The 14,305-nt window shown below is 41.5% G+C and overlaps 1 protein-coding gene across 5 annotated transcripts in view; it reads left to right on the forward strand.

The window, feature by feature from the left end:
- SP100 (SP100 nuclear antigen) overlaps positions 1-14,305 on the forward strand; it is an 89,703-nt gene that overhangs the window by 22,919 nt on the left and 52,479 nt on the right. For all 5 annotated transcript variants that reach the window (XM_036319482.1, XM_036319481.1, XM_036319485.1 and 2 more), the window contains exons 4-7: positions 212-295; positions 1,570-1,632; positions 4,775-4,924; positions 5,374-5,457. In XM_036319482.1, the coding sequence (XP_036175375.1) occupies positions 212-295; positions 1,570-1,632; positions 4,775-4,924; positions 5,374-5,457 (381 nt within the window). The remainder of the gene's footprint in view (positions 1-211; positions 296-1,569; positions 1,633-4,774; positions 4,925-5,373; positions 5,458-14,305) is intronic.

A 14,305-nucleotide genomic window follows, 5' to 3' on the forward strand; every position in this document is an offset into this window, starting at 1 on the left:
GTGGCTACTTTCTGTGTGCAAAATATAAATAGTTGCTTGTTGGGGGCTCTTTTTCCTGTCCCAGCAATGACGGAGAACTTTACCATGAGGATGGGGACCCAATGAGCTCTGAGTGACCCAAGGGTTAGAAATTCTTAAACATGTAAATTTGAGATGATGACCCTGGTCTCTGATGGAAATCTCTAAGTGTCTTTTCTCTCCATCTTCTCAGAAAACCCTGAGAGCATTTGTTTCCAAGAAAATGATGGAGACGAGAGTTTGGAGAACCCTAACACCCAACTAAGTCTTGAACAAGGTGATTGCAAACATAAAAACTGATTCTCATCTAAAGTGGAAAGCAGAACAGGAGATGGGCCCTTAGTCCTGATGAAATTTGGGAATCAGAGAAGAACTGTTGAGGAGCATGGAGAAGGCAGGGAGCGCTGTTTTTATGATCATCTTACCAGAGACTGATCCAGGAGAAGGAGCTATGACAAGATACCCTTGGCTCAATAAACAAGACAAAGGAACAGGAACCCAATCTGTCAGGAAACCAGTTTATAGACAATGCTAACCTGGAAGTAATTGTGATTTAGAGAGATCCTGTAGGAGAAGATCAGTGTGAAGCTATATAGGGTTAGGAACTATGGACCCCAGGTCAACATCACAGAGGAGATCCTTGATAATGAGAGAAAAAGGGACTGATTCAAATGTGGGGGATTCTGTTCAAGAGCAGGAATATTAAAGGAGATGGGCAGTAATAGAAAGAAGAGAGGAAATGTGCATATTTTGAGAAAAGAAGGAGGGGAAATGAAAGACAGAAGAAAGGGGTAAAGGACACAATAAAACAACCATATTACTAAGAGCTCACTTATTGAATATTTACTCTGACAGCTGTGGACTTAGTGCTCCCAGCTGCCATTAGAAGTTAATATTATGTATGTACTCTTTCTGCAATTAGGAGACTAAAATCTGTGTGTAGTTGGCAGGTTGTATGTGTAGTTGGACTGGGGTCAAATGAGCAAGATGAACCCTGGCATTCTTAACCCTGCACACACCCAGATAATCTCATGGAAAAGCCGGAAGCATGAAACAAAAATAGGGAAATATATGCAGATAGAAACACAGAAAGAAGAATACTAGGAGCTGGAAGGAGTATAGGAGAATCAGACACTGAACCTCATGAAAAGGCCAACAAGACAGAGAAACAGACATGGGGAGGGAGGGTATGGTGCAAAGAGGGGTGCAATGAAGCACCAGGACTTTGTAGGAACTACAGCAAGGCCACCAGTCAGGGGCAGCTGTGGGAACAAAAAAAGTTTCACTATGGCCATGGGTGACATGAAAAGCCATTGCCAGTCACCTAAGGTGCTCATGGAAAATACTTAGTGAGATGGACTGGCCAAGGTGCTTTCAGTCCAAAGGGGGACTTGGGTCTGACTATAAGAGTGGGGTGGAATCCGCCAGGTCCAGATGGGCTCTGTATTGATACCTGGGGGGAGGGCATCCTCAAGTCCTACTTTATAAAGATTCAAGGGGAATTAGGGGAGGATAGCATTTCTGAAATAAACTTCTCATTTTCCAACCCAGGCACTGGTGAAAACTCATATCAAAGCCTGACCTGGATCTGCTCACATCCCGCGAATTACAATGGTCTGTTCCTGTTGACTTCTGTGACCCTTTGCAGTTCTGGTCCCATCTGGCAGGTGCTATGGTGGGAGGGCTGCTTCTTTTTAGTAATGATCACCCAAAATTGTCCATTTTGGCTTCTGCAATTTATCCGAGGATTTAAATAACAGAGTCTTCATTTTCCTGGTTGCCTGGGAGGATCACTCCTTCCTTATTCCTGAAATGCACTTGCTGCCAGCTCCTGACAACCTGGGCCTGGACCTATTGCCCATGCACCTGGCTTCATAGTGTTCTGCCTCTGTCTTGCTTGAATCTGGCTGCAGCCTTGCTTTGACATCACATCCAGCTGTGGCCAGCACTGTAGCAAGGGTGGTGAGGTAGGGGTAATAAGTGTGTTCCTCCTGGGCCAGGGTCTCTTACCTGTTGGGTCCCTCACCATGGACACCATGTGCCTCCCGAGCAAACCCTCTCCCATCATCTCTGGAGCAGCAGGCCTGGAGCTGCCCTCCAAACACCTGACCAGCCTCCAAAAAAATGCTTTGGTAATTTAGCAACCAATCGCCACTGTGTACAACTCTTGACCTTCCCTTAATCTATAACACTCTTAATAATGGTATTAAATTATTTAAAATATTATATATTTAAGATATTAATCAAAAAGAGTTAATTTTCTAATCAGTCACAATATCTCTTATAGTGATATAGGCAATATTTTATTTAATTGTCTCAAACACTTAAAATGATGGTATATCACCCTGGCCAGTGTGGCTCAGTTGGTTGGAACATCATCCTGTACATGGAAAGGTCAAGGGTTCAATTCCCTGGCAGGGCACATACCTAGGTTGCCGGTTCAGTTCCCAATTGGGGCACATACAGGAGGCAAGCAATTTCTTTCTCAATCTCTCTCTCTCTCTCTCTCTCTCTCTCTCTCTCTCTCTCTCTCTATCTCTCCCTATCTCTCCCTCTCCCCCCCCTTTTTTCTCGAAAATCAATGAACATGTCCTCAGGTGAGGATTAAAAAAATACAATGATGGTGTATCAACCACATTTTTCAGAGAACAAAGAATGAACTGAGACTTTGGCTATTTATGCAAGTTCAGCCACTGAGACTAGGGATAGACCTCACCTTAGGGCAGTGTCAGAACAGGAAGTCTGCTGACCCATGGCTGGCTTTATTTTATTTTATTTTAGTTTAGTTTAGTTTAGTTTAGTTTAGTTTTTATTTTTTTTTTATTTTTTAATTGTTTTATTGCTTAAAGTATTATAAAGAGTATTACATATGTCTCCTTTTTTTCCCGCCCTTGACAATCCCCTGGCTTCCCCTCCCATGGCTGGCTTTAAATTCTGCCCTGTGGCCCTGGGAAGTGGATTTCCCTCTTTGTCCCTTAGTTTCACCATCTATAAAATGGAGATGATAACAGTACCTACTTCACAGGGTGATGGATTTTAAACAAGTTATGTGATGTAAAGTATTCACAATCATGCCTGGTACCTCATCAGTGTTCCATGCATGTGTTAATATCACTATGTTTAATGATCATTATTATTTGTATCTAGTGCCAGAGTCTAAGCTCTTAACTACTACAGTAAACTGGGATATTTGGAAAAGCAGTGATAACAGTAATACCAACCTCAGGCCACAGAAAATAAATTGAGGGCCTCAGATTCTGTACCCTAGAGCACACTAGTCTATAAGAAGTATCATGTGTTTGTTGTATGACTCTCCTTTGGAAATGAGTGACAGGGAAGAGATTCAGGAAAATTCACTATGGCAGGCATTGCAATGTAGCTGCCAGTAGGATGTGTTATTTAAGAAAGGATATTCAAATTAGCAATACATTTTTATAAAAGAAAAACTTCTCAGAGTTATTTTTGAAAGCACAGTTATACTTTTAGCAAATCATATTTACTCAAAAAGTTTAATTTAAAAATATCCTTTAAAGTATATGAATCCATGTTATCCATGTAGCCACCGGTCCTGCTGGTGGGAATAGGAAGGGTGAAAGGAAAGAATTGTGAGGAGTAATGAGCAGGGAAGGGATTCTGTGTGTGTCTGCATGTGCGCATATGTGAGTGTGTGTGTGTGTGTGTGTGTGTGTGTGTGTGTTTGTGTGTGCCCGTGTGTGTGTAGGATGTGGGGGAGGATGCAATGACATTATGACTCCCAATGTGGTCTGAGAGCAAATCTGCTTGGAAATAAAATCCCAGAGCATCTTAATGATTGGGAACAATGTATACTAGTATAAAGAGAGGAATTTCAAAGATACATTTTAATTTTTAAATAAAAATAACGACAGGAATTTCAACCTACAACCCAAATGATGCACAATAAGCAGGAATGGTTGACTGTGATATTCACAGACAAGGGAAGGGCTGTGTCTCATGCTTACCACCCCAGGAGGAGGCCCTAAGGAACTGTAGATGTGGCATTACAATGCACCAGGTTTCACATTCTGTATTAAAATTAGGGGAATTATGATTAAATCATACTTTACATAAATAACTTTGCTTAGAAAATAGCACTAAATGAAAAAATCCAAACTGCACTGAAAAAAATATTTACCAATTCATACAACTATTGAGGTTGGTAGGAACAGAGTGGGATGGGTCAATGGAATCAATAATGAACCAAGGAGGCCCACCATAGGGAAGAGGGTGCACTGGTCCTGGATGGTTTACTCAGGGATTCATTCCTTATGGGCTTCTGTTCTGCTCTGCCCTCTATCTCTGGCCACAGACCCTTGCAGCCTTGCTTGCTAGGTCTCTTGCTACATCTTCCTGCTGGATTCCTAAACTGGGAGACACCAGCAAGGGAGTGGAGAGTGGAAGCAAGGGAGAAGCATGGTATTTCCCTATCACTGTCTTGGGCAGCAATTCTCTCGATAGCTGCATCTCCCATGACTCTACCTCCCACCAAGCAGGCCAGCCATGGTCCAGCTTCTACCTACCCAGTGACTTGACACATGAGCTCACCCTTGGTCCCTCCGATAGCTTCCTGTAGACTATTCTTCAATTTGGAATTGTCAGGTCTTCCACCAGATGTATAACTAATCCCCTGGATTAAATTCCCTCTGCTCCAAAGGCTTAGAGAGCTTTATATTTTCCTGTTGGACCCTGATTGATGCTCAAAGCAAATAAAATAACTACTAATCAAAATGTGGTTTAGGTACATCCCCACCTGAAAATGGACTGTCAGAGCACCATCGTGAAAGAGGACAGATAAATGTGAATGAAACAGTTACAACCAGTAACAATAATGATGCACTAGAAAGCCAACAAGCGAATGAACAATGTGCCCAAGAGACTGAGTCAGCAGGTAAGCCTGAGTGGCTGGGTTTGATGAATGTGGAGAGGCCAAGGGGCATTTGCTGGTGGCAGAGAATGAAGTAAGGTAAGACTCAAGGAGACATTCATTAACAAAAAGAGGGCAATCACACAGACACACAGAGTGCAGAAATGGATCCTGATATATTGATAGGAGAGACCTGAAGAAAAAGAGAAATACTAAGATAAGAGACAAAGGGAGAAGAGCTGCAGAGCCTCACTGGGGAAGATAGACAGAAACAAAAGTCAAAATAGGTCAGGGAGAGATTTACTGTGGAATCAACGAAACACAAACACTTTCACTGAGTGAAAGTGGCAATATATGCAGTCAGGCTTTAAGTAGGAACAGAGGAAGAAAAGAGAAGCCAGTAAGGTGCAACAAAATGGTAATAGGCAGAGTAAGGCTCTGTGGGACCTCAGCTGTTGTCTTTTTTATTTCAGAGTCTTACGAACAAGTACCCATCCAAGGAAATAATGGAAATGCAAGACTAGAGATGCCCAGCCCATTGCCCTCTGATGAAGAAAGTAATTATTACCTACCTTACCATTGATCTAAATATATCTTTGCTTTTCTATGAGAGCAAAAGCTTTCCTTTGTTCTCCCATAGTAACCATCTCCCCCAACCACCTAAACACCAGGCAAGACACACAGCCTTGTGCACAGCCTCTAGCTGTTTTTAACAGATGGGAAAGGCCAGGGAGAAAGAGAACTCAGCTCTTTGATAAAGGGTCATCCCTGGAGGAAAATGCAAAGAGAGAAACTATGGAGAAGGTGGACTGGGAACACCAAACAACAATGTATAAAAGTGAGATAGAGTTCACATAAATTGACATGGAATCCAACCAGTGCCATCTTGTGGAGTTGTTAAAAAGAAATAAGCTGCACTTCACTTTGAGAATTTATAACAGAAACATCAAAGTCATGGGTAATGCTGCTGGTTAGACCTTCAACTAAGGAAGCCCAGGTGAAGGACCTTTAGAATGAAGTGGCAGGTGGAGGGATTTTATGCAGTGCACAAAATCACAGGGGACAACTTTGGTGATGATTTGAATGCTTGAGATGGGGTATTGGGGTCCACCCCCAGCAGGTCCAGGGGTTCCCAAACTTGACGAAGAAGGAATAACATGGAGACAGTGTTCAGTCGATCATCATAGCCAGGTTCTCTTGCCAGGTTCTATCCAGGATCTCCAGCCAGGTTCTGTCCAGGTTCTCTTGCCATGTTCTCTTGCTAGGTTCTCCAGCCAGGTTCTCTGTCCAGGTTCTCCAGCCAGGTTCTGAGTTTTATTGTCTTGTTACATCTGTATTTATACCAGTTGATTTTAACCCTGTCAATTTCTATTCCAAAGGTTAGGGCGTTTATTATCTCCATTCAAAGGTTACTACTCTATTGTTCTATTAAGTTACAAGGAAGTAATTGAAGGAGATTATCCTAAGTAAAGATTATGTAGCATAAGCGTGATTGTTATAGGTGAAGTGATTAACTACCCGCCTGGCACTTAGTAAAGAGGTTTTATTCCCTCCCTAACTCCAGGGAAAAATCCTCACCTGGGGAAACAACCTTTCTCGGGGAGGTGGTCCTGTTTAAAACACATAGCATTAAGAGGGGGAGCAAACATATGCCATATACTCCAGGTCCCTTGAAACATAAGCTGTGCAGATGTTTCTTCCTGCAGCAACTGTGTCAAGCAGCAAGGGTGGACCAGCTTCCGGCAATGAGGAAAATATATGGAAAGACAAAATTGAGGGATTCAGGAAGATGGCGGCGGTATAGGCAGACGCGTCCCAGGTCGTGTCCCTGAGCAAATGGAGTGAGCAGCTGAAACTAGTAACATCCACCCCGAATTGGCGAAATTGCTCAGCTGGCGAGACGGTTTACAGCCGGGAAGAGCAGAACTCCCCTGGAAAGGTAAAAAAAACCAGGGATTTGGGCAGGAAAGTTTGCCAGACCTCTGAGCCCAGAGAGTCGGAGGGAGACCGCGTGGCAGACAGCCGCGTCCCTTGGGACAGGCACAGCCCCTGACGGGGGAAAGGAGAACCGCGGGATTCCTGGCGCTGCCGGGGGAATTGAGAGCTGGGTCTGTGATCACAGAGGACTGAGCCTAAAGGGGGCAGCCTGAAGAGCTGACCAGACCATGCAGTCCCGGTAAGAGAAGAAGCTTACAGAAACCAAGCCTTCCCCGTTTCCGCGGCCGGCGTTTGTTTGTTTGTTTTCACTGAACCCTCTTCATGGGACATTTCGGATACAGACACTCACCTGTGCTGAAGAGAGGGAGAGTGTGCGGAGGAGTGGAATCTGGGGAGAGACTGAGGAGAGAAGGGGGGCCGGGAGAGGTGGCAGCGAATTGAGTGCTGAGACACCCCTGAGCCCACGTCTGAGGCAGCCATTCTCTCCGGAGAGTGAGACTCCTCCCCCCAGCCCCCAGGCAAGGAGCACAGCCACACCCAGATTCCACCCTGTAGGAGATCAAGGATTAAAATAACCTGATCAGTCCCTGGGAGTTAACAGGGTCTGGCCTATAGAGGGATTTTCAATCCCAGCAACAACACAGCACTGGTAACTCTTACGCAGCCAGCTCTGGGCAGTGAACTTCCACTGGACAGAGAGGCCCTGTAGCCTCAGAGGCCAACCCCAGAACACTGCCACCCAGAGGCTGACCCACAAACTGACTCTTTGCTAAACACAAAATAAGGCAGTCTGGGAAACAAATGCGGCTTGCTTTAAAATAAGGACTGTGGTTTACAACACAGAGGAACAGTGTATCGCAGGGAAACTCAACACTCTCCTGAATACCTGGCAGGTCTAAGGCGAGCCACACTGAAGAATAGAAGAACCGAAGGACCTTCACTACTGCAATATTTTTTTTTTTTTCACCTTTTAACTAATAAACCAATTTTTTTTTTTTTTTTTTTTTTTTTTTTTTTTTTTCCTTTTCTTCTTCTTTTTTTTTTTCTTCTTTTTTCCATCACCTGATTTTACCCTTTTAATTACTACCTTCTTATTTTTAACCAGTATTATTACTGCTACCATTTTACCATTTTTTTTAAAGTGCCATTTTATTTTCTCTTTATTTTATTTTGGGATTAGTGTTCTCCATTCTATTTTCATCGTTATATTATTGGTTGTTTCTAGTTTGCATTTATCTCCAGGGAGCTGTTGCTGGAATTTGTTGGGATTAATGGCTGTTCTATAGGAGTATTCTCCTCATATAAAAAGTCTCTTCCCCTCTTCCACTTCATTCTCTCTTTTCGCTCTTTTTTTTTTCTTTTCCTTTCTTTTCTCGCTTTTACTTTCCCCCCTCCTTTTTCCCACTTTCATTTTTGCACTCCTTTTTTTGGTCCCTAATTTTCTTTTCTTTTTTCTCTTTTCTCTTTTTCTCTTCCTTTTCCTTATCCCCTAATTCTCTTAATTCAGGTGCTCACCTTTATTTGGGGTTATTAATATCGTGAATATATTTGTGTATAGTGCCTGGTACGTGGTGCCTTGTTGTGTTGTATTTTGTGCCTTTAAATCAACACAGCAGATCCAAGCAACAGCAACCTCCTGAGCACCACACCCTCTGCTGAGGAACAGCAGCTGTACGTGAAACCTCGCCCCACCAGCCAGAAGAGCCACCACAGCTGTGAACAGCACCCACCAGAGGAGTTGCTGCCAACTGAAGAGCAGCTGCTACCGCAACCGCCCGAAGAGGAACCGCAGACCAAGGAGTCACTGCCACCAAGGGAGCAGCCACTGAACGACTCAACGTCTAGATATGTCAGTGAGATCAAACATGGGTAGACAAAGAAACCCCCAAAGGAAAGAGAAGGAGGACTCTCCAGAAAAGCAGCTAAGTAATACAGAGGCATGCAACATGACAGAAAAAGAATTCAGAATAAGGGTCCTAGAGTGCATAAACCGGATGGAGGAAAAAATCGACAACCTCAGCAAGAAGCAAGAAGAAACAGATGAAAAAATCGATAACATATGGAAGAAGCTAGAAGAAACAGATGAAAAAATCGATAACATATGGAAGAAGCTAGAAGAAACAGATGAAAAAATCAACAACTTAAGTAAGACCCAAGAAGATATGAAGAGTGATATAGCTGCAATGAAAAACTCCATTGAAAGTATCAACAGTAGACTAGGAGAAGCGGAGGACCGAATTAGTGATTTAGAAGACAAGGAAGCAAAACACACCCAAAATGTACTGCAATTGGAGAAAAAAATGAAAAGACAGGAGGAGAGCCTAAGGGAGCTTTGGGACAACATGAAACGAAACAACATACGAATAATAGGGGTACCAGAACAACAGAAGGATGAACAAGGATTAGAAAACCTATTAGAAGAAATAATATCAGAAAACTTCCCAGAGGTGGGGAAGAAAAAAGTCACACAAGCCCAGAGAGTCCCAAACAAGGTGAACCCAAAAAGACCCACACCAAGACACATCATAATTACCATGGCAAATGTTCAGGACAAAGAGAGAATCTTACAGGCTGCAAGAGAGAGACGGAAAGTTACATACAAGGGATCTCCCATTAGATTGTCAAATGATTTCTCAACAGAAACACATCAGGCCAGAAAAGAATGGACGGAAATTTACAAAGTGATGCAAAGCAAAGGACTGAATCCAAGAATACTCTATCCAGCAAGGCTATCATTCAAACTTGAAGGGGAAATAAGAAGCTTCACAGACAAAAAAAGGCTAAGGGAGTTTATCACCACCAAGCCAGCAATGCAAGGAATGCTAAAGGGACTGGTATAAAAATAAGAAATAAAAAGCTCAGAAAGAAAACAGCCACACAAAAACAGAAATGCCTACAAACAAGTACCTTTCAATAATAACTTTAAACGTAAACGGACTAAATGCTCCAAACAAAAGACATCGAGTGGCTGAATGGATAAAAAAACATGACCCATACATCTGCTGTCTACAAGAAACCCACCTCATTAGAAGGGACTCACACAGACTGAAAGTGAAAGGATGGAAAAATATCTTTCAGGCAAATGGAAAGGAAAAGAAAGCTGGGGTAGCAATACTTATATCGGACAAAATAGACCTCAAAGTGAAGGCCATAACAAGAGATAAGGAAGGCCACTTCATAATACTAAAGGGATCAATACAACAAGAAGATATAATCCTGGTAAACATATATGCACCCAATGCAGGAGCACCCAAATTCATAAAAAAACTCCTGGAAGATATCAAAGGAGACATCAACAACAATACAATCATAGTAGGGGACTTTAATACACCACTGACAGCACTGGATAAGTCCTCTAGACAAATAATCAGCAAAGATATAGCAATCCTAAATGACTCACTAGATCAGATGGACTTAATAGACATCTTCAGAACACTTCACCCGAAAGCCAGGGAATATACATTCTACTCAAATGCTCATAGGACATATTCAAAAATAGACCATATATTGGGTCACAAGCAAAGTATCCCCAAATTCAAGAAAATTGAAATCATAAAAAGCGTCTTCGCAGACCACGATGGCATAATATTAGAAATAAACTACAATAAAAACAACCCAAAATACTCAAACACCTGGAAGCTGAATAGCATGCTATTAAATATTGATTGGGTTACCAATGAAATCAAAGAAGAAATTCGAAACATCCTGGAAACTAATGACAATGAAAACACAACAATCCAAAACCTATGGGACACAATGAAAGCAGTCCTGAGAGGGAAGTTTATAGCTCTACAGGCCTATCTCAACAAACAAGAAAAAATGGTAGTAAATCATCTAATTCTACAACTCAAAGAATTAGAAAGAGAGCAACAAGAAAACCCCAGAGTGAGCAGAAGGAAGGAGATAATAAAGATTAGAGCAGAAATAAATGACATAGAGACCAAAAAAACAATACAGAAAATCAATGAAACCAAGAGCTGGTTCTTTGAAAGGATAAACAAGATTGACAAACCTCTAGCCAGACTCACCAAGAAGCAAAGAGAGAGGACCCAAATAAACAAAATCAGAAACGATAGAGGCGAAATAACAACAGACCCCACAGAAATACAAATGATTGTTAAAAAATACTATGGACAGCTCTACTCCAACAAACTAGACAACCTGGAGGAAATGGACAAATTCCTAGAAAAATACAACATTCCAAAACTCAATCAGGAAGAATCTAAAAATCTCAACAGGCCAATAACTATGGAAGAAATTGAAGCAGTCATCAAAAAGCTTCCAGCAAACAAAAGCCCAGGACCAGACGGCTTCACAGGGGAGTTTTACCAAACATTCAAGGAAGAACTAAAACCTATCCTCCTCAGACTACTACAAAAAATTCAAGAGGAAGGAACACTTCCAAGCTCATTCTATGAAGCCAGCATCACCCTAATACCAAAACCAGGTAAAGACAACACAATGAAAGAGAATTACAGGCCAATATCCCTCATGAACATAGATGCCAAAATCCTCAACAAAATCTTAGCAAATCGGATCCAGCAGTACATCAGAAAGATCATACACCATGACCAAGTAGGATTTATCCCAGGGATGCAAGGATGGTACAATATCCGCAAATCAATAAACGTGATACATCACATAAACAAATTGAAAGAAAAAAACCACATGGTCATATCAATTGATGCAGAAAAAGCATTTGACAAAATTCAACACCCATTTTTGATAAAAGCTCTCAGCAAGGTGGGAGTAGAAGGATCATACCTCAACATAATAAAAGCCATATATGACAGGCCCACAGCCAACATCATACTCAATGGACAAAAACTAACACCATTTCCCCTAAGAACAGGAACAAGACAGGGATGCCCCCTCTCACCACTCCTGTTCAACATAGTACTGGAAGTGTTAGCCATTGCAATTCGGCAAGAAGAAGAAATAAAAGGCATCCAAATTGGAAAAGAGGAAGTAAAACTGTCCTTATTTGCAGACGACATGATATTATACATACAAAACCCTAGAGACTCCATCAAAAAGCTACTGGACTTAATACATGAATTTGGCAATGTAGCAGGATACAAAATTAACCCCAAGAAATCCGAGGCATTTCTATACACCAATAGTGAACTTTCAGAAAGAGAGATTATAAAAACAATCCCGTTTACCATCGCACCAAAAAAATTAAGCTACCTAGGAATAAACTTAACTAAAGAGGTAAAAGACCTCTACTCAGAAAACTACAGGACGTTGAAAAAAGATATAGAGGAAGACATAAACAGATGGAAGAACATACCGTGTTCATGGATTGGTAGAATCAACATCATTAAAATGTCCATACTACCCAAAGCAATCTATAAATTCAACGCACTCCCCATTAAAATACCAACGGCATACTTCAGAGATCTAGAACGAACTCTCCAAAAATTCATCTGGAATAAAAAAAGACCTCGAATAGCTGCAGCAATCCTGAAAAAGACCAAAGTAGGTGGGATCTCAATACCAGATATCAAGATGTATTACAAAGCCACTGTTCTCAAAACTGCCTGGTACTGGCACAAGAATAGGCATATAGATCAATGGAATAGAATAGAGAGCCCAGAAATCGGCCCGAACCAATATGCTCAATTAATATTTGACAAAGGAGGCAAGAACATACAATGGAGCCAAGATAGTCTCTTCAATAAATGGTGCTGGGAAAATTGGACAGATATATGCAAGAAAATGAAACTAGACCACCAACTTACACCATACACAAAAATAAACTCAAAATGGATAAAGGACTTAAATGTACGACAGGAAACTATAAAAATTCTAGAAGAATCCAAAGGCAACAAAATCTCAGACATATGCCGAAGCAATTTCTTCACTGATACAGCTCCTAGGGCACTTGAAACTAAAGAGAAAATGAACAAATGGGACTACATCAAAATAAAAAGCTTCTGCACAGCAAAAGAAACCATCAACAAAACAACGAGAAAACCCACTGTGTGGGAAAACATATTTGCCAATGTCATATCCGATAAGGGCCTAATCTCCAAAATTTATAGGGAACTCATACAACTTAACAAAAGGAAGATAAACAATCCAATCAAAAAATGGGCAAAGGACCTAAATAGACACCTTTCAAAAGAGGACATTCAGAAAGCCAAGAGACATATGAAAACATGCTCAAAGTCACTAATCATCCGAGAGATGCAAATCAAAACAACAATGAGGTACCATCTCACACCTGTCAGACTGGCTATCATCAACAAATCAACAAACGACAAGTGCTGGAGAGGATGTGGAGAAAAAGGAACACTTGTGCACTGCTGGTGGGAATGCAGACTGGTGCAGCCACTATGGAAGACAGTATGGAGTTTCCTTAAAAAACTGAAAATGGAACTCCCATTTGACCCTGTGATCCCACTTCTAGGAATATATCCCAAGAAACCGGAAACACCAATCAGAAAGGATATATGCACCCCTATGTTCATAGCAGCACAATTCACCATAGCTAAGATCTGGAAACAGCCTAAGTGCCCATCAGTAGATGAATGGATTAGAAAACTGTGGTACATCTACACGATGGAATACTATGCTGCTCTAAAAAGGAAGGAACTCTTACCATTTGCAACGTCATGGATGGAACTGGAGAGCATTATGCTAAGTGAAATAAGCCAGTCAATGAAGGAAAAATACCACATGATCTCACTCATTCATGGATAATAGAGACCATTATAAACTTTTGAACAATAATAGATACAGAGGCAGAGCTGCCTCAAACAGATTGTCAAACTGCAGCAGGAAGGCCGGGGAGGGTTGCGGGGCAGGAGGTAGCGGGGTAAGAGATCAACTAAAGGACTTGTATGCATGCATAGAAGCATAACCAGTGGACATAAGACATTGGGGGATAGGGGAGGCTAGGGGATTGTCTAGGGCGGGGGGATAAAATGGACACATATGTAATACCCTTTGTAATACTTTAAGCAATAAAAAAAAAAAAAAAAAAAAAAAAAAAAAAAAAAAAAAAAAAAAAAAAAAAAAGACAAAATTGATACATAAGAGGCATACACAGGTCCCATTACCAATTACAAACCAGGGATAGAATGGAAGAAAGCAGGAACCAAACAGAGAATGTAGGAACTAAAAAATCAGCTAGGGGATAGCAGCGCAAGGTCTAGAATGAAGCAAGAGAAACCTGAGGTGACAGATAAAGGGGATCTCACTCAGCACCTTCTTGTGTCCTGAGCACCTCATTTGCATCACCTTAGACCCTGCTGGGCCCTGAGGGAAAGACATAAAAATGTGAAGGAAAAGAATATGAACAAAGAAAGACACAGAAGGAAATGAATGCCAGTACATAGAAAAACTGAGGGAGACACAAAAGAAACTATGTAAAGAATGAGTAAAGAACAATGAATAAAAAACTGGTTCAGAGATGACTGAATAAAGAGAGAGAGCAGACAAATCAAGATATTGTTTTAT

This window comes from Myotis myotis, unplaced genomic scaffold (assembly GCF_014108235.1).
Source record: "Myotis myotis isolate mMyoMyo1 unplaced genomic scaffold, mMyoMyo1.p scaffold_m19_p_8, whole genome shotgun sequence".
Lineage (NCBI taxonomy): Eukaryota > Metazoa > Chordata > Mammalia > Chiroptera > Vespertilionidae > Myotis > Myotis myotis.